We start from the raw sequence: 24222 nt of genomic DNA, 5'->3' as shown, positions 1-24222 counted from the left end.
GCCCTCCCTGTCTTTCTAAAAATCAATAAAAATAAAAAATATTCTCTGGTGAAGATTAAAAAAAAAAGAACGGTAAGGGTTGGTAGCTAGCTGTAGCATGGGAGTTTCATTGTGGTAGCAGAACAGGTTGTTTTTCTTTTTTTTAAAATACATTTTTTATTGATTTTTTACAGAGAGGAAGGGAGAGGGATAGAGAGTTAGAAACATCGATGAGCGAGAAACATCAATCAGCTGCCTCCTGCACACCCCCTACTAGGGATGTGCCCACAACCAAGGTACATGCCCTTGGCCGGAATCGAACCTGGGACCCCTCAGTCCACAGGCCGACGCTTTATCCACTGAGCCAAACTGGTCAGGGCAGGTTGTTTGTCTTTAAATGTTTTTATTGATTTCAGATAGGAAGGGAGAGGGAGATGAGAGAGAATCATTGATCAGCTGCCTTCCTGCACCCCCACCCTGGGGATCAAGCCTGCAACCCAGGTATATGTCCTGACCAGGAATCAAACCATGACCTCCTCAGTTCAACCACTGAGCCACGCCTGCTGGGCAGAACAGTTTTTTCATAATTTTTCGTGTTAGTTATGCAGATCTACCAAGAAATGAGTACATGCAGAAACTGTTGAAATCTGAATGAGATCTGTAATGTAGTTAATTATATTGTGCCAATGTCAATTTTCCTGGTTTTGATAATGTACAGTAGGTAACTAAAATGTTAGCTTTGAAGGGGAGGCTGGGTGATGGGCACGTATGACCATTTTTTCAGAGTTTTTGTTGTTTTGGGGGGGGGGGGGGGCGAGAATCTTGTAAATATCCTATCTAATAAAAGAGAAACATGGTAATTAGCCATACATCTGCTACCCTTCCCATTGGCTAATCAGTGAGATATGCAAATTAACTGACAAACAAGATGGCGGCCAGCAGCCAGGCAGCTGAGGCGAACAGAGAGGCTTGCTTGCTCCAGTGACAGAGGAAGCCAGGTTCCCCGCCTGCCTTGCCGGCCTCTCAGCTGCTCTCTAAGAAACATTGTAACAAATATAGAAGCTAAACCAGTGGTTCCCAAACTTATTTGGCCTACCGCCCCCTTTCCAGAAAAAATATTACTCAGCGCCCCCTGGAAATTAATTTTTTTTAAATTTTAATAGCAATTAAACAGAAAGATATATGTATTAATGTTTCTACCTATTTCGTAAAATATAGTAAAGAAAGGTATAAATTAGAAACATTGAAGTTTGAAATTATGAAACTATTTATTGAACTCAGAATAGAAAGGTAATACAAAAAAAGTTAAAACAAATGCACCTGTGGTCATCACCGCCCCCCTGGATCGCTGCAGCGCCCACCAGGGGCCGGTAGCGCCCACTTTGGGAATCACTGAGCTAAACCAAACCCCAGAAACCTGCTTTAGTCAGCCAGGCTTCAGCCAGCAGGATCGCAACATAGTTTCAAATACAGAAGGTAAACAAAGGCCAGAAACCTGCTTTCAGCAGCGGAGGTCTCATAGCTGGAGCCGAGCCTCAGAGCTAAAGCTGGCCCAAAATAAAAAAGAAAAGAAAAAGGAAGCGGTTGGGAGCTTCAGTCACCCGCCAGCCTGAAAACGGCCCTCAGCCACTCACCCAGACTGGCCAGGTACCCAAGCGGGACCCCCACCCTGAAGGGGGTGTGACCAGCTGCAACAGCCATCAGCCCCTCACCCATGCTGGCCAGGCACCCAAGGGGGACACCCACCCTGATCCAGGACACCCTTCAGGGCAAACCAGCCGGCCCCAACCCATGCACCAGGCCTCAATCCTATATAGTAAAAAGGTAATATGCCTCCCAGCACCGGGATCAGCGGAGCAGCGAGGCCTCCCAGCACCGGGATCAGTGTGACAGGGCAGCGCCCAAACCCACTGATCGGCCCTGCTCTGTGCATCACAGGGGGTGGCGCCGCAACCTCCCTATGGACCCTGCCTTGAGTGTGACAGAGGGCGGTGCCCCAACCCCCCATTCGACCCAACCCTGAGCGTGACTACGGTGGCATCGCAACCTCCTGATCCGCCCTGCTCTGTGCATGACAGGGGACGGCGCCCCAACTCCCCAATCAGCCCCACTCTGAGCCCGACCAGGGGCTGCACCTAGGGATTGGGCCTGCCCTCTGCCACCCGGGAGCAGGCCTAAGCCAGATTGGTCCCAGACTGCAAGAGGGCACAGGCTGGGCTGAGAGACCCCCTCTCCTCCCCGAGTACACAAATTTTTGTGCACCGGGCCTCTAGTTTTAAAATAAAAGTGTTTTTAAGCATCACCACATTTCTGAAATAAAACCTGCTTGATGGTAGGCGACATTGTTGTATGGCTTTCTCTTTTGTATTATCTTTTACTGGAAGCGGCCTGGTGCATGGATTCATGCACTGGTGGGGTCCCTCAGCCTGGCCTGTGGGGATCAGGCCAAAACTGGCTCTCCAACATTCCCTGAGGGGTCCTGGATTGCGAGAGGGAATAGGCCAGGCTGAGGGACCCCACGAGTGCACGAATTCATGCACTAGGCCTCTAGTATGCATATAAGATCTTTGGTTAATCTCTTCCTGCCCTCCCCCCTTGCCTCTGAGATTCATCAGTCTGTTCCATGTTTCCATGCCTATAGTTTCTGCTCCTGCATTGGGCGTCTGCCCCCTGGTGGTCAGTGTGCATCATAGCGGTTTGCCAGTCGCTTAGGCTTTATATATATACTAGAGGCCCGGTGCACAAAAATTTGTGCACTCAGGGAGGAGAGGGGTCTCTCAGCCCGGCCTGTGCCCTCTCGCAGTCTGGGACCAATCGGGAGATAATGACCTGCTGGCTTAGGCCTGCTCCCGGGTGGCAGAGGGCAGGCCCAATCCCTAGGTGCAGCCCCTGGTCGGGCTCAGAGCAGGGTTGATCAGGGGGTTGGGGAGCTCCCCCCTGTCACTCACAGAGTAGGGCCAATAGGGGAGTTGGGGCACCGCCCCTGTCACACACAGAGCAGGGCAGATCAGGGGGTTGGGGCGCCGCCCTCTATCACCCACAGAGCAGGGCCAATCAGGGGGTTGGGGCACCGCCACTGTCACACTCAGGGCAGGGCCGATGGGGAGGTTATGGCTCTACCCTGTCACACACAGAGCAGGGCCTGTGGGCGGGGGGGGTTGGGTTGGGGCGCCGCACCCTGTCACACACAGAGCCGCAGGGCGATCGGGGTTGGGGAGCTCCCCCCTATCAGGCACAGCGCAGGGCTGATCAGGGGGTTGGGCGCCTTCCCCTGTCACGAACAGAGCAGGGCGGATAGGTAGGTTGTGGCCCCGCCCCCTGTCACACACAGAGCCGCAGGGTGATCAGGGGGTTTGGTCGCTGCCCCCTGTCATGCTGCTCCAGGGGCCAGGAGGCCTCGTGGCTCCACTGATCCCGGTTCTGGGAGGCCTAGCTGCTCCGCTGATCCCGGTGCTGGGAGGCCTAGCTGCTCCGCTGATCCCGGTGCTGGGAGGCATATTACCCTTTTACTATATAGAATAGAGGCCTGGTGCACGGGTGGGGGCCGGCTGGTTTGCCCTGAAGGGTGTCCTGGATCAGGGTGGGAGTCCCCACTGGGGTGCCTGGCCAGCCTGGATGAGGGGATGATGGCTGTTTGCAGCTGGTCACACCCCCTTCAGAGTGCGGGTCCCCACTGGGGTGCCTGGCCAGTCTGGGTGAGGGGCTGAGGGCCGTTTTCAGGCTGGCGGGTGACTGAAGCTCCCAACCTGTCCTTTTTTTCTTTCTTTTTTATTCTGCGCCAGCTTTAGCACTGAGGCTTGGCTCCAGCCCTGGCCTCGGCTGCTGAAAGCTGGTATCTGGTTTGTTTGGGTTCTATAATTGTAACACTGTTGCAGTCCTGTTCACTCCAGCTCTGAGATCCCGGCTGGCTGAAAGCAGGGATCTGCGTTTGTTCTATAATTGAAACAATGTTGCGTTCCTGCTGGCTGAAGCCCGGCTGGCTGAAAGCAGGTTTCTGGGTTTTTGTTTAGCTTCTATATTTGTAACATTGTTTCTTAGAGTGCAAGCTCAGAGGCCGGCAAGGCAGGCAGGGAACGTTGCTTCCTCCGTCACTGAAGCAAGCAAGCCTCCTGTTCGCTTCAAGCTGCCTGGCTGCCGGCCGCCATCTTGGTTGGCAGTTAATTTGCATATCGCCCTGATTAGCCAATGGGAAGGGTAGCGGAGGTACGGCTAATTAACATGTTTCTCTATTATTAGATAGGATATATAGAGAGAGAGAGAGACACTAGAGACCTGGTGCACTGGGAGGTGTCCTTCAGCCCGGCCTGCTCCCTCTCACAGTCCAGGACCACTTGCTCCTTATTGCCTGCCTGCTTGCTGCTCCTTAGCGCTGCCGCGGAAGCGTGTGAGGTTCCCGCCACTGCCGCTGCGCTTGCCAGCCGTGAGCCCAGCTTCTGGCTGAGTGGTGCTCCCCCTGTGAGAACACACTAACCACCAGGGGGCAGCTCCTGCATTGAGCGTCTGCCCCCTGGTGGTCAGTGCACCTCATAGCAACCGGTCATTCTGTTGTTCTGCCCTAAAGGTCGCTTAGGCTTTTATTATATAGATAGATGTTTTTGTGTCAGTTTCATATTAGCATTATAAAAAAGAATTTTTTATGTTTTTAAGAATAGAATTATCTGTACCTTAAAAGTTTGACATTTTCACACTGGCTGGTTTGTTTAGTGGTTAGAGTGTCGGCCCTCAGACCAAAGGGTCTCCAGTTCAGTTCCCAGTGAAGGGCGTGTACCTCGGTCAAGGGTGTGTACCTCAGTTGCAGGTTCCCCAGGCCCAGGGACCTGTGCAGAAGGCAATCAATTGATGTGTCTCTCTCACCTCAGTGTCAGTGTCTCTCTCTCTCTCTCTCTCTCTCTCTCTCCCCCTCTCTCCCCTCCTCACTTCCTTCCTCTCCACCCCCACCCCCTCCTATCTCCCATCCATTCTCTAGAAATCAGTGGAAAAATATATCCTTGGGTGAGGATTTAAAAAAAAAAGTTTGACATTTTTCTCATTTAAATTAATTATGCCCTGAGCCTTTTTTTGAAGTAATTGTTCAAGAACTTTAACTTCCACCTTGCAGATGTGGCTCACGAGTTGAGCTTCAACCTGTGAACCAGGAGGTCGCAGTTCCCAATCAATGATTCTCACTCATCATTAATGTTTCTGTCTCCTTCCCTCTCCCTTCCTCACTGAAATCAATAAAAAATACACTTCTTTAAAAAAAGAACTTTAACTTCCTTTCATAATTATTTTTTTTTATATAAATTTTATTGATTTTTTACAGAGAGGAAGGGAGAGGGATAGAGAGTTAGAAACATCAATGACAGAGAAGCATCGATCAGCTGCCTCCTGCACACCCCCAACTGGGGATGTGCCTGCAACCAAGGTACATGCCCTTGACTGGAATCGAACCTGGGACCCTTCAGTCCCCAGGCTGATGCTCTATCCAGTGAGCCAAACCTGCTAGGGCTATAATTATTGATCTAATAAGATTGTATACTTTATGTTTTGTAATCTATATTATTAATCCCAAATTCATCCATTCTATTAGAGAACAAATTATAATTTAAAACACTTCCAATTTTAAAAAATTAAGGCAATGTGTAATTACCTTGCTCAGATAAGAATGGAAAGTGATCTTTCATTTAGTTTTTAAAAGCTAGATATATTTTAAATGTATAAACACCTCATTTGTGCTGTACATTTTTTATGCATTTTTTTATTATGTGCTATGTATCATAGACAAAGTTTCTGGTTTGATTTATTATAGTCCACCTTTTTGTTTATTTGTTTTATCCTCACCTAAGGATGTTTTTTCTGTTGCTTTTCAGAGAGAGAGGAAGGGGGGAGGGTGGTGAGGGGGAGACATCAATGTGAAAGATGCATCAACCCATTGCCTTCTGCATGCACCCCAATGGGTGGGGGGAGGCAGAGAGTGAACCCAAAACCCAGGTTTGTGCCCTTGACCGGGAATCAAACCTGAGACCTTTTAGTGCACAGGCTGAAGCTCTAACCACAGAGCACGCTGGCCACGGCTATATTCCACTTTTTTAATTTGGAAAAGGAGAGAACCCCTCTCTCAAAATAATTACTATACTCCATCATTTAAAAATTATATAAAATAATAAATAAAAGTATCTTTCACTCTTCACAATTCATCACCCAAGGCTCATTAAAATTTTATACTTAAAATCACCCAAGGTTATGTTTATTGATTTGAGAGAGACAGACAGACAGACATCAGTGTGAGAGAGAAACATCAATCTGCTGCCTCCCTTACATGCCCGACCTGGGGTCAAACAACCTTTTGGTGTAGGGGAACGACGCTCCAACCAACTGAGCCACCCAGCCAGGACAACCTTTTTTTTTAAGTGTCTGCATACATTGCTGGGGGGGCTTGTGTTTTGTTTGCTCAAACGGGCAGTTTGCCAAATTTCAGTGAACACAAACATGTCTGTTACTCTGTAGTCACTTCCAATCTTTGTCAGTATGTATTAAAGATTACACATAGCCCTAACCGGTTTGGCTCAGTAGATAGAGCATCGGCCTGCAGTCTGAAGGGTCCCAGGTTCGATTCCAGTCAAGGGCATGTACCTTGGTTGCGGGCACATCCCCAGTTGGGGGTGTGCAGGAGGCAGCTGATCGATGTTTCTCTCTCATCAATGTTTCTAACTCTCTATCCCTCGTCCTTCCTCTATGTAAAAAATCAATAAAATATATTTTTAAAAATAAATAAATAAAGATTACACATAATTCTAATCATTGAATACATACTGCTTTGTGCTCTTTATGTTTCTATTAACTCATATCAAGTACTATTCCATATTCCATATTCCATTTTTTTCTTAACAGTTTCTCTTGTGTTGGATATTTGGGTTCTCAAGTTTTCATTATAATTTATAATGCTTTGGTATTGTTTTTTTATACCTACCTAGAGGCCCGGTGCACGAATCATGCACCAGTGGGGTCCCTCAGCCTGGCCTGCAGGATCAGGTCAAAACCAGCTCTCCACCGAGCATTATGCTAAGTGAAACAAGCCAGTCAATGAAGGAAAAATACCACATGATCTCACTCTTTCATGGATAATTAAGACCATTACAAACTTTTGAACAATAATAAATACAGTGGCAGAGCTGCCTCAAACTGATTGTCGCCGAAACCGGTTTGGCTCAGTGGATAGAGCGTTGGCCTGCGGACTGAAAGGTCCCAGGTTCGATTCCGGTCAAGGGCATGTACCTGGGTTGCGGGCACATCCCCAGTAGGAGATATGCAGGAGGCAGCTGGTCGATGTTTCTCTCTCATTGATGTTTCTAACTCTCTATCTCTCTCCCTTCCTCTCTGTAAAAAATCAATAAAATATATTAAAAAAAAAAAAAAAAAAACTGATTGTCAAACTGCAGTGGGAAAGCCAGGGAGGGTTGGGGGACAGGAGGGAGGGGAGTAAGAGATCAACCAAAGGACTTGTATGCACTCATATAACCATAACTAATGGACATAAGACACTGGGGGGTAAGGGAGGGCAGGGGCTTGTCAAGGGCGGGGGGGGAAAAAAGGACACTTATGTAATACCCTTTGTAATACTTTAAGCGAAAAAGAAAAAAAAGAAAAAAAAAAAAAAAACCAGCTCTCCACCATCCTCCGAGGGGTCCCAGATTGCAAGAGGGCGCAGACCAGACCGAGGGACCCCATCAGTGCACGATTGGGGCTGAGAAGGGACGTGGGAGGTTGGTCAGCTGGAGAGAAACCACAGGAGGGCTCCAGGGCGTGTCTGGCGTGTCTGGCCTGTCTCGCTCAGTCCTGATCAGCCGGACCCCAGCAGCAAGCTAATCTACTGGTCAGAGCGTCTGTCCCCTGGTGGTCAGTGCATGTCATAGCAACTGATCAACCGGTCAACTGTCTGCCCCTTGGTGGTCAGTGCACATCATAGCAAGCGGTTGAGCGGCCTTAGCCTATCATTAGCATATTACACTTTGGTTGAACCCCTGACTGGATGACCAGACACTTAGCATATTAGGCTTTTACTATATAGGATAAATTCTGTTATTATATTATAGAGAAAGACTAGGTATAGGAAGACTTGAATAATATGGAGCCACTTAGAGGAAAAACAATAAAGATGGAGTAGGAAGTGTTTAGAATGGTTGACACCTGGTGCTTCTTGTCTTTTGTGTTATTTATGATGTGGCAATAACATCTCCACCTTGCAGTTTGTTCTGATTCGTGTTCATTTATTTTTCTTACTCTAAATCTTGGTCCCTCTGATCCTTTCCATAAAAGGCTTCCTGAATTTTTTTTAATGTATTTTTATTGATTTCAGAGAGGAAGGAAGAGGGAGAGATAGAAACATCAATGATGAGAGAGACTCATTGATCGGCTGCCTCCTGCAAGCCCCCCACTGGGGGTCGAGCCCACAACTGGGGTACGTACCCTTGACCAGAATCGATCCTGGGACCTTTCAGTTTACAGGTTTACACTCTATCCACTGAGCCAAACTGGCTAGGGCGGCTTCCTAAATTTTGAGAACCCACAATGTATTTGGTACTCTGTAGGTATCTTATATAATAAAAGCCTAATATGTTAAGTGTCTGGTCGTCCAGTCATCTGTTCAACCAATCAAAACGTAATATGCTAATGATATGCTAAGGCCACTCAACCACTCGCTATGACATGCACTGATCACCAGAGGGCAGATAGTCGACAAGTAGGTTAGTTTGCTGCTGGGGTCCGGCCGATTGGGACTGAGCGAGACAGGCCAGACACGCCCTGGAGCCCTCCTGCATCCCTCCCTGGCCCGATCGTGCACCAGTGGGGTCCCTTGGCCTGGCCTGCACCCTCTCGCAATCCGGGACCCCTCTGGGGATGTTGGAGAGCCAGTTTCAGCCTGACAGCGGAACGACCAGTTGCTATGATGCGCACTGAACACCAGAGCGCAGGTGCTCAACACAGGAGCTGCCCTCTGGTGGTCAGTGTGCTCCCACAGGAGGAGCACTGCTCAGCCAGAAGCCAGGCTCACAGCTGGCGAGCGCAGCGGCAGTGGCCTCTCCCGCCTCTGTGGCAACGCTAAGGATGTCCTAAGTCCGTGGTCGGCAAACTGCGGCTCTCGAGCCACATGTGGCTCTTTGGCCCCTTGAGTGTGGCTCTTCCACAAAATACCACGTGCAGGCGCATACAGTGCAATTGAAACTTCGTGGCCCATGCACAGAAGTCGGTATTTTGTGGAAGAGCCACACTCGAGGGGCCAAAGAGCCGCATGTGGCTCGCGAGCCACAGTTTGCCAACCACTGTCCTAAGCCATCAGTCGGACATCCCCCGAGGACTCCCAGACTGCGAGAGGACGCAGGTCAGGCTGAGAGACCCATCCCTTCCCCCAATGCATGATTTTCGTGCACCAGGCCTCTAGTAAGGAATATAAATAAGCAAAACATAGTCCCTGCCCTCAAGGAGTATACAGTAATTTAGTACCAACATCTCCCAAATTGTTTGGTTGTGCACTCTCTCACCTATATATGTGAGTGTGGACCTCATAAATATAATTTCATGTGTGCTGTTTATAAATTTCATGTGTGCTATATATTAAATGTTAGTGAAACTTCATTTCTTTTTTATATAAAAATATAAATATAATAATGTATAGAGACCTATAAGCATTTCTGTTGTTGACCATTCAATATAAAAACCATAATGATGACATCCGTCTTAAACCAGCTTATTTTTTTTCTTTATTAACATAGTTCCAGGTGCTCCTTCAGCTCCAAGGAGAGGGCGTGGGTGTCATCGAGGTGGCAGAGGAAGATTTGGTATTCGACGAGATGGTCCTATGAAATTTGAGAAAGACTTTGACTTTGAAAGTGCAAATGCACAATTTAACAAGGAGGAAATTGACAGAGAGTTTCATAATAAACTTAAATTGAAAGGTGAATTTTTATTTTTCTACTCAGAAAATACTCTTATTTGACTTGTGAATCGATGTTTAGTACAAGTGTTGACTTTTATGGTATGTGCTTGTTTTTCAGTGGAAGATAAACTTGAGAAACAGGAGAAGCCTATTAATGGTGAAGATAAAGGAGACTCAGGAGTTGATACTCTAAACAGTGAAGGAAATGCAGATGAAGAAGATCCACTTGGACCTAATTGCTATTATGACAAAACTAAATCCTTCTTTGATAATATTTCTTGTGATGATAATAGGTACTGTCTTTTAAGCTGTTCTTAAGCTTTTAGGAGGTTGATGTGTGAACTTTTTTTTTTTTTTTTTTATGATTTCTTATAATTTCACAAAGTTTAATGAATACTTAAAAATATCTGCCCTGGCTGGTGTGTTCCATGGTTAGAGCATTGGCCCACACACTGAAGGGTCCATGGTTTGATTCCCTGTCAAGGTCAAGGGCTCCTACCTGGGTTGAGGTTTGCTGTGCAGGAGGCAGCCAGTTGTGTGTCCCCCGCTCTCTTCTCTTTCCCTACTTCTCTCTCCTTTCCACTCTATCTGAAAAGCTATGGAAAAAAAACATCCTCAGGGGAGGAGTATCAAAAAATCAAAAAATAAAACAAAAATATCTAATGACAGCAAATTTTTGATGTTTTATTTTCCTAAAAGAAAGTAAGTGCACGAAAATTAAAATTAGTAATTAAAACAGAAGCTTTCATCAATAAAAAGGAAACAACAACAAAAACAGAAGCTTTCATCTAAGTAAGACCTTTTACTTTACCCTTTACAGTGTAGTTCAAATAAAGCAGGACCAAAGTACTAATGTTACTTTGAAGTTTGCTGATATAGTAAAACTCTGCCACATTTAAGTAAATGTCGATCCAGAAGATTGTCAGGTTAAAAAACCTAGCATAACAAGCTAAAAGAGTTCCAAGGATTCTGCTGATCAATCCAAATTGTCCTCCAGGCTGTGGTTTAGTGCCACCTGGTGGCCATTGTTTAAACAGGAATGGGGATGATTCTGAGCCGTGTTTGGGCTCTAGAATAGAAGCAGCAACAGCAGCAATTCAGACGCCTCAGGCATCAGGTCCAGGGATTGGGCCGGGATCATACTGGGAACTCAGGAACCTACCCTCCTGCTCCCACTTTCCTGAGACGGTTTCCTTTTCTGGCTTTACTTTCTCTTCCACTGGGGCTGAGGGGGGGTGGAGTTAATTGCCAATCCCATTATATCTGAATTCCCATTATATTGATGCTGTTACCATGTTTATTTTATTAACTGTGTTTGCAAGAATCTAATACCAGTTATATTTTCACATGAAATTTAACAATATTAAAGGAACAAGAACAGTTTGTGATGGCTTATATAATATGCTTATTCTTACTTGATCTTTAGGAATTGCTTCGCCTTAATTTGGGAATTAGTGTTACATAGTTTTGCTTGAAAAATGTTCTTTAAAACCTGATATACACTAAAGATTATTTGTGCTTAAAATAGAGAACGGAGACCAACCTGGGCTGAAGAAAGAAGATTAAATGCTGAAACATTTGGAATCCCACTTCGACCAAACCGTGGCCGTGGGGGGTACAGAGGCAGAGGAGGTCTTGGTTTCCGTGGTGGCCGAGGGCGTGGTGGTGGTAGAGGTGGTACCTTCACCACCCCTCGAGGATTTCGTGGTGGATTCAGAGGAGGTCGTGGGGGCAGGGAATTTGCAGATTTTGAATATAGGGTAAGTATTATATGTTTTTCATAAAACTGCATGCCAAACAGCATGCATTTTAATGAAACTCAAAATGTTTTTGCCTTTATCCTATTTTGGGTGAATATTTTTAGGACATTTGTATAACTTTCATTTTTTACCTGATTAGGATATTTATATAATTTTAATGAGTAGTAACTTGGCTAATAAGTCTTTTTTGTCTTTTTATTATAGAACTATAGTTTTAGATTTTACAGATTGGTAAAATTTCCCCAAAAAAGCTATTAGAGACTGACTTAGGATTATTTCTTCTTTTTTTTTTTATCTCTTCTTTTAAGATTATATTTTGTTGGAAGCACAGAAGATCACTTAAGGCATTATCCACAAAAGTTTTATAGCATACCATCTTTATTTGAGATAACAAAGTATGCTTTAACGCTAAAAGAGTCTAGGAAGGACATACTTCACAATGGAAGACAAACCTATATGTTTAATAGCAGCTAACATTTATATAGTATTTTGCATGTATATATCAAACTCACTTAAACCTCACAGCAACTCTGTGGTGTAGATTCTCTTTTTAATCCCCATTTTACAAATGAGGAAATAGGTATAAAGATATTAAATAACTTGTCTGAAGTCAGCTAGTAAGTGATGATGCTGGGTCTTGAACCTAGGAAATTTGTTCCTGAGTCAGTGCTCTTAATTTAGTTTTGTGAAAAACGCAACCACATATTCCTTGGTTTTCTTATTTTGCCATGGTCTTGAAAATATCATGATATTGACATTTGAGAACTGCTCTTAGAAAATTGTATAGTTCTCTATAGTATGTTTATATGTACTATTATTTAAAGGAGTCTGTCACTATCCTAGTTTATTGATTTTTAGGGATAGCGAAGAGAAAGGTATATATACAGAAAGGATCAAAATCCCATTGTAACTGACCGTTGTTGAGATCCTTCTGAAGGTTATGTGTTAGTGGCTTTGGAATCTGATCTGTTAATTTTTTATTTGTTTTGTGTTGATTGATTTGAGAGAGAGACATCAGTTTGTTGTACCTCTTATTTATGCATGCATTGGTTGATTCTTGTATGAACCCTGACCGTAGATCGAACCTGCAACCTTGGCATATGGGGACAACGCTCTAACTAACTGAGCTAGCCAGCCAGGGATGGTCTGTTAATTTTGATGCCTTTGATATTGTCTCATCACAGACAAGACTGCTGAAAATTAGCCTCATCATTAGCTCTGGCTATTCAGCCATGGTGGCCTAATGGAGCTGCAGCACATCTGACGCAAAATTGCCATTCCAGCTAGAAAACTATATCTTAGAAACTTACTGCTCTTGCCCATAACATTTTGCTTACAGAATTCAGTAGCCTTTTCACAAATATTTGCTCTTAATTCCTCTGCAATACTTGACACCCAACTTGAAGTGTTTTTTTCTTTTTTCTCTTTTTTTTTTAATACATTTATTGATTTCAGAGAGGAAGGGGGAGGGAGAGAGAGCTAGAAACATCAATGATGAGAGAGAATCATTGATCAGCTGCCTCCTGCACGTGCCCTACGGAGGGACCAAGCCCGAAACGCAGGCATGTGCCCTGACAGGGAATTGAACTGTGACCTCGTGATTCATAGGTCAATTCTCAACCTCTGAACCACACTGGCTGGGCAGAGTCTTTTATTCTTGTTTGTTTGTTTTTTAAATAAAACAACACATGTTTCTCAACACAGCCTATAAGATGCTTCATGATCTTCTCCAGGTTAGAAGTCTAGAACTACCTCTAGTTCTTTTTGCCAGTGGGACTCTGCTTCTCTCCATTCACCCTGCCACAAATATGTGGGCCTTCTTGCTCTTGTTTAGGGACAAGCTTAATCCTATCTCAGGACCTTTTTTATCCATTCCTTCTGCCTGGAACATTCAGTTTGCTGCTAGTTGAAAGCATTCATGCTTCTGTTTGCACTCTTGCATATGCTAAAGCATGTCCAAGTGCGCTCTTTCTCCCACTCTGCCCCCCTTCCCTCTTCCTTCTGACTTTCCCTTTCCCCCTTCCCTTTTCCAGCTTGTCGGAGCAAAGCTTCTAATCAGTTTTTCAGTTTGGACCTCATATGCTTCCATCTGCATTGCTCTATCTTCACCTGCTTTGTGCCTATGATCAACTTAAACTTAACCTTCCTCAGAATGACCTCATCATCATCTTGCCTTCCCATTATTTCAGCTTTGCCTCTTCCTAGTGTTTGATTGGCTAATAATATACCATTCCCTCCCTCCCTCCCTCCCCTTCTCCCTTTCTTTCTTTCTTCCTTTCTTTCTTTTTCTTCTCTTTTCTTTTCTTTTCTTTCCTTTTCTTTTCTTTTTCATTAATCCTCACCTGAGGATTTTTTCCCATTGATCTTTAGAGAGAGTGGAAGGGATAGGGAGCGACAGAGAGAGAAACATCGATGCGAGAGACACAGCGATTAGTTGCCTCCTGCACGTGCCCCTGCCGGGGTCATGGTTCGAGCCTGCAACCAAGGTATGTGCCCTTGACCGGAATTAAACCCATGACCCTTCAATCCTCAGGCCAACGCTCTAACCAATGAGCCAACTGGCCAAACCTGCCATTCTTTTGTCCCCAGGGGCGTGTAGGTATTCAAGATCATGGCCCATTTTCATATCACCACATTCATTCCTTTGACATGTCCCTGCCAACTACCATAATAACCTACTGATTGGTCTTCAGACCTTCAGTCTTTCTTTACCTCACTTTAGGCATATCAGCTACCTGTTGAAGAACTTAGGACAACTCCTTGTTGAAGACTATATTGAGTCAGCTTGGTTTGAGAAAAAGTGCATTTAAATTAGACTGTGGTCCCAGTGAGAATTTTATTGCTAGTATGATCTCAATTGAGTCATTAAACCTTTCAGTCACTCGGTTTTGACATTTGTGGAAAGAGTTGCACAGTCTTATCTCAGATAAACCTTTACAGATTATTAAAGTCTCAGTTGGAAAGCGTCTGAGAGGTCTGACCTCCTAGCCAAACCTCTTCGGTAGCTGGGACCTTACTTTTCCTGAGACCATTATCCCACTCCAGGGATATCTAGTTATTTGGATTTTACAGATACTAGTATACATACAATTCGAGTGAAAATCTTTTTCCTATATCTTCAAATGATTAGTTTAACTCTGTCCTTTGTAAATACACAGAGTATATTTACTCTACATAATTTTTTAGATATTTGAAAACATAGCTGTCTTGTTGTCTGTGTAAAGACTGGACTGTTATTTTACTTTATCTAAACTGAATAATCACTGTGTGCATGATATATGCACTTATTAATGCAAATATTTTCTTGAAACTGTCTCACTATTCAGTCATTTTGATCCTTTAGTTAAAACCCTTTCATAGACAGGGTGGAGCAGAAGTAGGTTTACAGTTGTGAGTACATATGCAAAACATAGCCTTTATTCTTGTATTATTATTAATTGTATTATTTTCCATATGAACAACTGTAAGCCTACTTTTGCCCCACCCTGTATATTGCAGTATTAGAATGCATTGTAGAAATTGTCTACATGAGTCTTTATCTGCACTAGTGTGTTTCTGACAAAATCTGCTTGAGTATTTCAAGAAGTGACAGATTCACGACCCTGAGGCATTGCCTTGGTGGTTAAAAAAGTTCTAATGTGACATTGCACTGCCTCCTCTTACTGAGGGTCCCACTTGACATACCCAGCCCCATTTCTTATTACCCTTTAACTTATCTGGTTTAAGCAAGTTCACTCATAGTCACATTGTTTTTTGATTCAGACTCTGACCTCATTCATTCATTGACCAAATATATATGGAATTCTTTGTATATGCCAAGCACTGTGCTGGACATTGGTGGTAAACAGAACAGACTCAGTTCTGCCTCCTTGGTGTTTATAGTCCAGTGGGAAGTTAGACACAGCTAAAAGTCAAGGGATCCCTTTCACTTACACTTCACAGTCTTACCCAAGGTTTCCTCTATTCTTATAAACTTCTTCCTTCCTCCACTGATTTCTTCCTTTTCTCACCTCCTGTAGTATCTGCTTTTGCTAGTGTACATGTTAAATACATTCATGTTCCCTATTTCATGCATTTTGTTTTGTATCACCAGCTATGTGGGAGCCTCTTGGCATTAGTGAATATGTATTCCACCAAAACACTTGCTCAGCATGGAGCCATAATGGGCTTGAAGTAAGTGTCTAGCATATGTTCATTAGGAGTACTTACTTCAGCCTTCAACAAAGGCCCATCAGTGTGGCTAGCCCTTGATTGTTCATTACAAAGTTGAATGACCCTCTGCCTGCCATCAGAGGCCTTCTCAGCAGCCTGTGCCTTCAAATCGTATCATTTGGCTCCTTCAAAGGTAGAAATAGTGAGTGATCACTATTACATATACTAGTAGGAGATTTACCCGCAGGGATTAAACTCGTTTTTCAAAGTGGATGTCAATAGTATTTGTAGTAGCTTTCATGTAATGGTTGGTTTTGATCATTGTGCTCTGTTGGCATGAATCATTACATTTTTAGGCTGAGCATAAGCAAATCTGATAGCTTAATGAAAACGTGTTTGATAGAATTACCAATTTTTAGGACTCTTTAAAAATAGCCATATACTGCCCTGGCCAGTGGGGCTCAGTGGTTACTGAGGGGTCACAGGTTCAAATTTCGGTCAAGAGCACATACCTGGATTGCAGGCTCCATCCCCAGCCCTGGTCACGGTGTGTGTGGGAGACAACCAGTCGATGTATCTGTCTCCCTCTTCCCATTTTCCTTTCCTCCCTTCCTCCCTCTCTTCCTCCCGTTCATTCTCTGAAAAATCAATAAAAAAAAATACCCTCATGTGAGAGACTAGAACCTTTCTCCAAACCCACCCCAATACATAGGGTTAGGAAACCAAAGAGCCAGAGAGGTTAACTCTCTAGATATAGGTACAAACTAATATAAAAAGCCAAAACTCCCTCTCTTTGACTTCTAGCCCAATTTTCCTTAAGGATAATGTTAGAAACATAAACTTGTGTTGAGTTTGGTCCTATGGCGCTTTCTTCCCCTTTTTTGGGGGGCGGGGGGGGGGAGGCTGGGGGAGGGTGTCAGGCCAGGAATAATAAGAGGACAGCCAGCTCCTGGTTTATATGCTGCTGCTAAGACGTTAAGCCACCAGGATGGATGAGACAGATGGCCTCCCATTTAAGTATGTGTTTCTTCAGGGAGCATCCAGAGACAATGGGGTATCCCAAATGACTCAGTATGGTTCTCTCTCTCCCTTTCACACTTTTTCCTCTCTGTCCCTCTTTCCATCTCTGTCCTTCCCTCCCTTCCATCTCTCCTCTTTCTTGCTTATTTTTCCTTTCAGAAAACCACAGCTTATGGGCTCTTACAGGTCTGGATTAATCAGGTAGCTTTCTGAAAGATTTTTTAAAAGTCGGAACATGTAAAGGTTGGCTATGGTGGGGGTGGCAGGATCATCTTCCTCATAATTCTTTCTGCACCAACTTATACCATGCCATATGTATTCTACTTTAACAACATTATACAAATGCTTTGGTGTTGTATGCACAGATAAAGTTAGTCTTTAACATAGGAAATGTATATTTCTAACAGGATGACAATCAGCAGTATAAGCCAGATACATAGTAGCAACTAGTTCTGAGGAAAATGGAAGCCCCTGGCTCTGATACTGTGTGTGTACAAGACTTTAGTTTAAGATTAGTCTCACTGGAAAGTTAGAGGCCCCTTGAGATTTTTACTGCTTTTTTCCTAGTTGCTTTTTTAAACTTCCCAGTCAATTCTCAGATTTTCAGAAACTTATTTCAAATTTAAAAGTTATCTTTTAAAATGAATTTCTAAATCATTTGCTTTCTCCTAAGGGAATGACCCTTTGGAAAGAAATGTTATTTTACTGTCTGGATATGCTATTACTTAGTAAAGACATCAAAGACTTAGAGATTTTATTAATCTTTTTCCAAAGTACGTTGTTGGTTATACTTGATGAATTGACTAGTAGTAGTATATTGAAGGTTTAAGTTCTATCATTAATTTTAAAGGTTATTAGGATGGCAATCAAAGATAGCGGGGTATACCTATATCTTGGGGGGGTGGCTTCTTGCTGGGACTAGCCTATAACACCACTACTTTAACTAGAGCCTGGCTGGTGTAGCTCAGCACCAAGAGGTTACCAGTTCACGCCCTGACCGGTTTGGCTCAGTGGATAGAGCGTCGACCTGGGGACTCAGGGGTCCCAGGTTCGATTCCGGTCAAGGGCATGTACCTTGGTTGCGGGCACATAACCCAGTAGGGAGTGTGCAGGAGGCAGCTGATCGATATTTCTCTCTCATTGATGTTTCTAATTCTCTATCCCTCTCCCTCTCCCTTCCTCTCTGTAAAAAATCAATAAAATATATTTTTTAAAAAAAAAGAGGTCACCGGTTCAATTCCCAGTCAGGGCACATGCCCAGGTTGTGGGATCAGTCTCCAGTAGCAGTAGTTCAGGAGGCAGACAATCAATGTTTCTATCTGTGTGTCCCTCTTCTTTTATCTCTCTCTAAAATCAATAAAAACAACATTTTTTAAAATAAATAAACTCTATACTGACTAGAAAATGTAGTTAACAAATAATGAGCTCCTGCTGGGGTATGGAAGTAAAAAGTATTTTCTGGAAATCAGTGGTACAGATTTATATGTGAGAGTAAAGGGAGGATATATTTAAAGATAATGGAAAGTATATTTAAGGATATTAGAAAGAAATGATTATTAATTAACCAATAATTTGAAACAGCTAATTTTTTTTCTCCTTTTTTTAGAAAGACAACAAAGTTGCTGCATAGTCTACAAACAAGTCTTTGGAAATAGGTGAATTTCTAGCTCTTCAAGGTCCTGAGAATTGGTTTCAGCCTTTACCAAGAATGAAGAAGTGAATTTGCTGTATATTTGTCACCAGCACTGGGTTTTTTTGTTTGTTGGTTTGTTTATTTTTCTGCTTAATTTCAAAGATATGATGCAGTTATATTGGGGGGGGAGGGGGCAGCTCATCTTTAAAAATGAGCATTAAATATATTTGAAATAGCAGAAGGTTAAGTAATTTCTTATGTGTAAACTAAAGCAGTACTTCAATGGGACTTACAAGTATTTTTTCATCACTGAAAGGATTTTTCTTATCACTAAATTGTATTTGGCAATTATTGCAAGTTACCTGCAGTTAGGGCCGTGATACTGTGTTTCAAGCCACAGAAGGGTGTGTTTGTGCGTGTGTGTGTCTGTGTCTGTGTATCTTTTTCCCTTTCTTTTTGGAAATCCTGTAATATCCCTTTTGAGGTAGCTTATTTCATCAGTTAATTGGGGTGCTGGATGGTAGAGAATTTTGTTAGTCAACTATGTACACACAGTAAATACTGTTTCTTAGGCAAAGGTAACTTTTTTATATAGTTATAAAATTCCATTATATTCCATTGCCAAAGAAACATTAAGAACTTTGTATAGCTGTATAAAAAGCAACTAATTTTTTAAAGAATAAACATTTTAAAGTCAGCAAACATACTGTGTCCTTGCAGAAGTTGTGCTGAGGAACAGAGCTATGGGTGGGTCTTTTTTTTTTTTTTTCCATAGCTTTCCAGGCTTAAGATTTTTGATTTTGATTTTCTGTTTTAATGTTTAGAACACAAATGAAGATTTGATACATTCTTTTATTAAGGATAAATTACTCATGCTCATTGTAAGAATTTCATTTTATAGTAAATGGCATATCACAGGATTTGTCCAAATAATAGATATTTTCAGTAAATGAATGTAAATAATCATAGATAACCATGTACTTAGCTGTATTTTCAAATAAGTAAGTCCTCCCCTTTTTTTAAGACAGTAAAACTAGGCATCAATTAACCTGTTCTTCCTGATAATGCCTGGAATTTTGTCGTGATAAGTTGACTCATTCCATTATATTTCAAGAGGATTCAGAGTGTTAGAAATTATTTTGGCAACTTATCAGATATCATAACACTGGTCCTTCGGCCTGTGATTCACAAATGACTCAATATAGAGTTCATTGCTAACTATAAATTACTAGTAAATCTTTTTGATATTTTAAGCTATACTGGCGGGGAAATCTGGCCACCTTTGTGTTTTATGAAGGCCATGGAATAAAGGGATCCAAAGATTTAAATATTCTTATCTCTCTTGATTTTGTTAACTTTCTCCTTAAGCTATTCAGTAGTGATAAAGATGTGGAAAACTGCACAGTAGAATTAGAATATTTAAAGATGGTTGATATTTTTAATTTTATATCTTTTGTATAGGTCTACAAGAAGATGTTTTGTAATTTGGTTTCATTATTAAGTTTCAGTACTTGACAGCCATAATTTAGATAATATTGTTTAATACTGTTTGTTTGCATGTTAACAACAAAACCTTTTGGAGGACCCATAAATCATGATATTGAACACATTTCTGAGGCATTCTGAACATCAAAGCAAGTGCTATGGCAATACTTATAGACTGTTTGAGATGTCTGGGCCTATTTCAAGAAGAAAAACTGTAAATACCAGTCTACATGCTCTAAAAATATGAATTCATGCATTTTCCAAGCCCTCTGGGTCACTGACTAGGGCATTTGGTGCCCCAATAACTGGCAGCATGGCATACCTGCAGTGCACCTTACAATATTAAAGCAAAGATTTTATTCTAAGACAGAATAAAACTCTTCAATAAAAAATGTTCGTCAAAGTTCTTTCTCTTTAAACAGTAATGTTTTCTTACAATAGAAAGATAAAGGCATCTTTAAAATGTCAGAACAGAATTATGGTCATGTTTATATTCCCTAAAAGAACTAAATTATTTTCTCTCTAAGATTTATTTATGGCTGTAGGTGTTTAGGTAAAGGAACTCCCCTCTAGAGTGGAGACCACACCTAAGTTCAAGTCTGCGACGTGAGGAGACAGCCAAGTGGGAAACCTCAGGCTAGAATGTGACCTCTGGCCAGGCAGGTGCAAATGAGGAGAGAGGGAACGCCTGGCTCCTCCTAAATTCACTTATTGGGTAGACCTTTTTCCCTCCAAAATCGGAACTTAATGGAAGGGGTAGAAAGATAGGTCAGGAATGTTAATCCAGCTCAATGGCTCTTAATCAGAGTCTGAACTGACATCCTAGGAGTAATTAGGAAAGTGAAGAAATGTGTTTTGGGCTGTCCCAATGACTAGGAACAATTGGCATTTAAGAGTCAGGGTCAGGGATGGTAAATGTCCTACACTATGCTGGACAGTGCCACATAATCATTTATCCAGCCCAAAATACAGCAGTGGCCCTTCCACTTTGAGAAATACTAGCTGAACTCCCTCCACGTGGGAAGACAATGAGTGGGGAATTCAGTTCCTCCCTGCCCCCAAAACTAACTTTATACATGGGACATGAAAGGACAAGTATAAAGGGACTTAACTCCCAGTAGCAGTGTTAGCATTTAGGGAACCCATTGTCACGGTAGGAGTTACCACTCCATCCAGTTCCCTCTCTGGTGGTTCACAAATCTCTTATCAGAATCTCCTGAGAAGCACTCTTAAAGTCCAAATTTCCATGCTCCACATCTAGAGACTCTGTTCTGAAGTTTTATAGTGGAGCCTAGGAATCAGTCTTGGTTCCACAGGTAGTTTTAATCGTTTTAATCAGCCAGGCTTAGAAAAAGAGTTTTAAAAAACATCACAGCTGGCTCATTTAATCTAGCCCCCTCCTTTAAGGGCTTTGGTGAAGTTTTCTCAGTAGGATTATTTTTTCATTTCCCCATCCTTCCAAATCTGGTGTATCCAGGTTGTGACTAGGGCATGAGAGAGGGAAAGGACCAAGTGTGTGTGTGTGTGTGTGTGTGTGTTCGCGGGGTGGGGGGGGACACATTTCTGCAGGACAGAATCTTTCCTCCAAGGGGGGGGGGGGGGGGGCAGGGGGGACACATTTCTGCAGGACAGAATCTTTCCTCCAAGGTTAGGCTACTTTGAGTACCAAGACTTGAGTATTTTGTTCCTAGCATACAGGAAATGAATGTGTGTTGTGTCTCAGATTTACATGGCTGTTGTCCCTGTTTCTGGGTTATCTGCCTGAAAGAAGCTTCTGTAAGCACCAGTGCTAATAGATGTAATCATGTCTGAATTCAGTGTTGCAAGATACCCCTGCCCTCTTAGTTTAGCAGTGGTTCTCAATCTTCTGGCCCTTTAAATACAGTTCCTCATGTTGTGACCCAACCATAAAATTATTTTCGTTGCTACTTCATAACTGTAATGTTGCTACTGTTATGAATCGTAATGTAAATATCTGATATGCAGGATGGTCTTAGTCCACCCCTATGAAAGGGTTGTTCGACCGCCAAAGGGGTAGCGACCCACAGGTTGAGAACCACTGGTTTAGAGACTGTAAGCTGTTTTAAACTGAGTGGGGAGAGTGTCACAATCATGAGTGATCTCTTAAAGGAGCTTAGTGATCTCTTCAGTTTGCTTAGTTTACCTGTTTTGAGTGTGTTTTTAAAGGATGACAAGTATTAAAACAATTGGACTCAAGTTTAGGGAAGTAAAATAGCACCATTAATCCCTGAATGTGAGGATGCTAAATGGGGATTTGCTCAGAGCAGGCTGCCTTAGCTTCTTGAAAGATGGAGATACAGGGACAACTTCTTAAAAGAGGTATCCCATGAGTAGGAGTTGATCAAGTGAGGGAAGTAAGGGAAAATGTAGCTTTGAGCAGCAGAGGCCAGCGACAGCCAGTCAGCCAGCCAGTGTGTGCACTAGGAAGCTAGAGGTACAGGTCCCAGTCCCTACTCTTACAATCCCAGCCTTCTGAGGAGGGGTGATGCTAAGTTCGTATCCTGTTTTTCAGAACCACTGTTAATAAAAGCAAGCTTCTGGTTTGGGGACATTTATAAATCTAGCTATGAGAGCACGTAGTGAAACTATGAATCTAATGTGGTTTCTGTTCTCAGTGATGGTGCATAGCTGAAGCCAGTGGTATGTGTGTCCTTTAAATTCCAGCTGTCTTCATATTTAATTAACTTGGCTGACTGATATAATGTTCTCAGGTTTAGCTCATAAACATACCAAAATAAACCTGAATCTGATTCCAGTTTATAATGACTGTTGGTTTTAAGGAAACGCTTTAAAATGCACTGATGTCCAATGTTGTGGTTTATAAAGAAACAAAGCAGCTCTGTGAGACCAAAGCATATTTTAATTCAATAATAAGGCTTTCTTAGAGTGATTCATACTTTAGGTGCACAGAAAAAACTGAGAGCAGCCAGCAAAAGAGCTCATGGCCCAGAAAGCCTTGCCTTTGCCTCCAGACTTGAAGAGCAGTCTGGGAGTGGAAGGGGAAGAAAGCAAAGAATGCTAATCTTGAGGGGGTGTGAGAAGCCTAGGCCCAGACAAGATTGTACTGATTGTAAATGGTTTATAGTCATCCCATTACAGAGGACAGGAACAGATGTCTGTGTGCCTCTATAATCCTGGTACTCACCTAATTCTGGTAATCCTTGGGTGTTAGTCTCACACAGGATTGATGAGAATGCAAATCCCACCATTGCAATTCAGGATTTTGCTTGTGCTGAAATTGTTCTATAAATTTTTTTATGAGTTGGTTGAGTGATGGTTATCCCTTGCTCCATTCCCCAGAGTTTAATAGCATTTCTTTGTCCCAAAGTCTTATATGTTGCAGCTTATAAAATGCAAGTAGTTATAGTTTTGTTTTGTTTTTGTAAATTAATACATTGTAAAAAGAATATGGGAAGTACTGAGGACGGTTTTTAAAAATAGGTAAAAGAAAAGAAAAAATCATCTACAATTCCACTACCAAGAGCTAACCATTGTTAACACTATTTGAGTGTATATTCTGCCTGGCATTGTTCTGTACAGCCATGTACTTTTCAACAAAAATGGATTCATGGTAAATGTACTGTTGTAAAATATGTACTTGCTTTTTTTCACATATATTGAGTATGCCTTTTGTTTTAAAGTATATGCACACTGAAATCATGTGCATAATAATCATGATTACCTATGTAACAAGCACCCAGATTAGGAATCCAAATATTAACAGTACCCCTATTAGCCCACACACACACACATAGCTGCCTTTCAGTAGCCCCTTGCATCCTCAAGAATTACTACTGTCCTGACTTCTAACAGGATGAATTGCTTTTGCTTGTTTTTTATTCTTTATATAAACGGAATTATATAATATATACTTTATGTATGCTTAGCTTCTTTGCTCAACATTGTGTTTGAGTTGAACATATTGTTGCATTTGGTTGTGAAGTATTTGTTTTCATTGCAGTGTAATATTCCATTGTGTCAGTAGACTACAATTTATCCATTCTGATGATGCCACATTTGGATAATGTCTATATTTGGCTATTAAAATAATGTTGGCAATGTCTTTCCCTCTGCAAAAGAAGCCAAAGCTAAAGTGGGTGAGAGGAACATTGGTTTACACTTCTTGAAGACTTAGAATATGGTGAAAGATAGTAGTGACCAGCTGTGATACCACTCTACACCAGTGTGCTCAGCAAGTAATTCGTTACCATAAGGTACCAGAAAACCCTGATGTACTGTCAATGTAGACAGATGTGTAT

The 24222-nt window shown here is 42.5% G+C and overlaps 1 protein-coding gene across 2 annotated transcripts in view; it reads left to right on the top strand.

The window, feature by feature from the left end:
• LSM14A (LSM14A mRNA processing body assembly factor) overlaps positions 1–20361 on the top strand; it is an 80034-nt gene extending 59673 nt beyond the window's left edge. For both annotated transcript variants that reach the window (XM_070398705.1, XM_070398704.1), the window contains 4 exons: positions 9729–9911; positions 10011–10185; positions 11421–11652; positions 18431–20361. In XM_070398705.1, the coding sequence (XP_070254806.1) occupies positions 9729–9911; positions 10011–10185; positions 11421–11652; positions 18431–18454 (614 nt within the window). In that variant the 3' untranslated portion in view covers positions 18455–20361. The remainder of the gene's footprint in view (positions 1–9728; positions 9912–10010; positions 10186–11420; positions 11653–18430) is intronic.
• The last annotated feature ends 3861 nt before the right edge of the window (positions 20362–24222 follow it).

The sequence above is a fragment of the Myotis yumanensis genome, unplaced genomic scaffold (assembly GCF_028538775.1).
Source record: "Myotis yumanensis isolate MYYU_CA2020_CCGP unplaced genomic scaffold, mMyoYum1.0.hap1 SCAF_18, whole genome shotgun sequence".
NCBI lineage: Eukaryota > Metazoa > Chordata > Mammalia > Chiroptera > Vespertilionidae > Myotis > Myotis yumanensis.
This window is presented reverse-complemented; position numbering and strand designations above follow the sequence as displayed.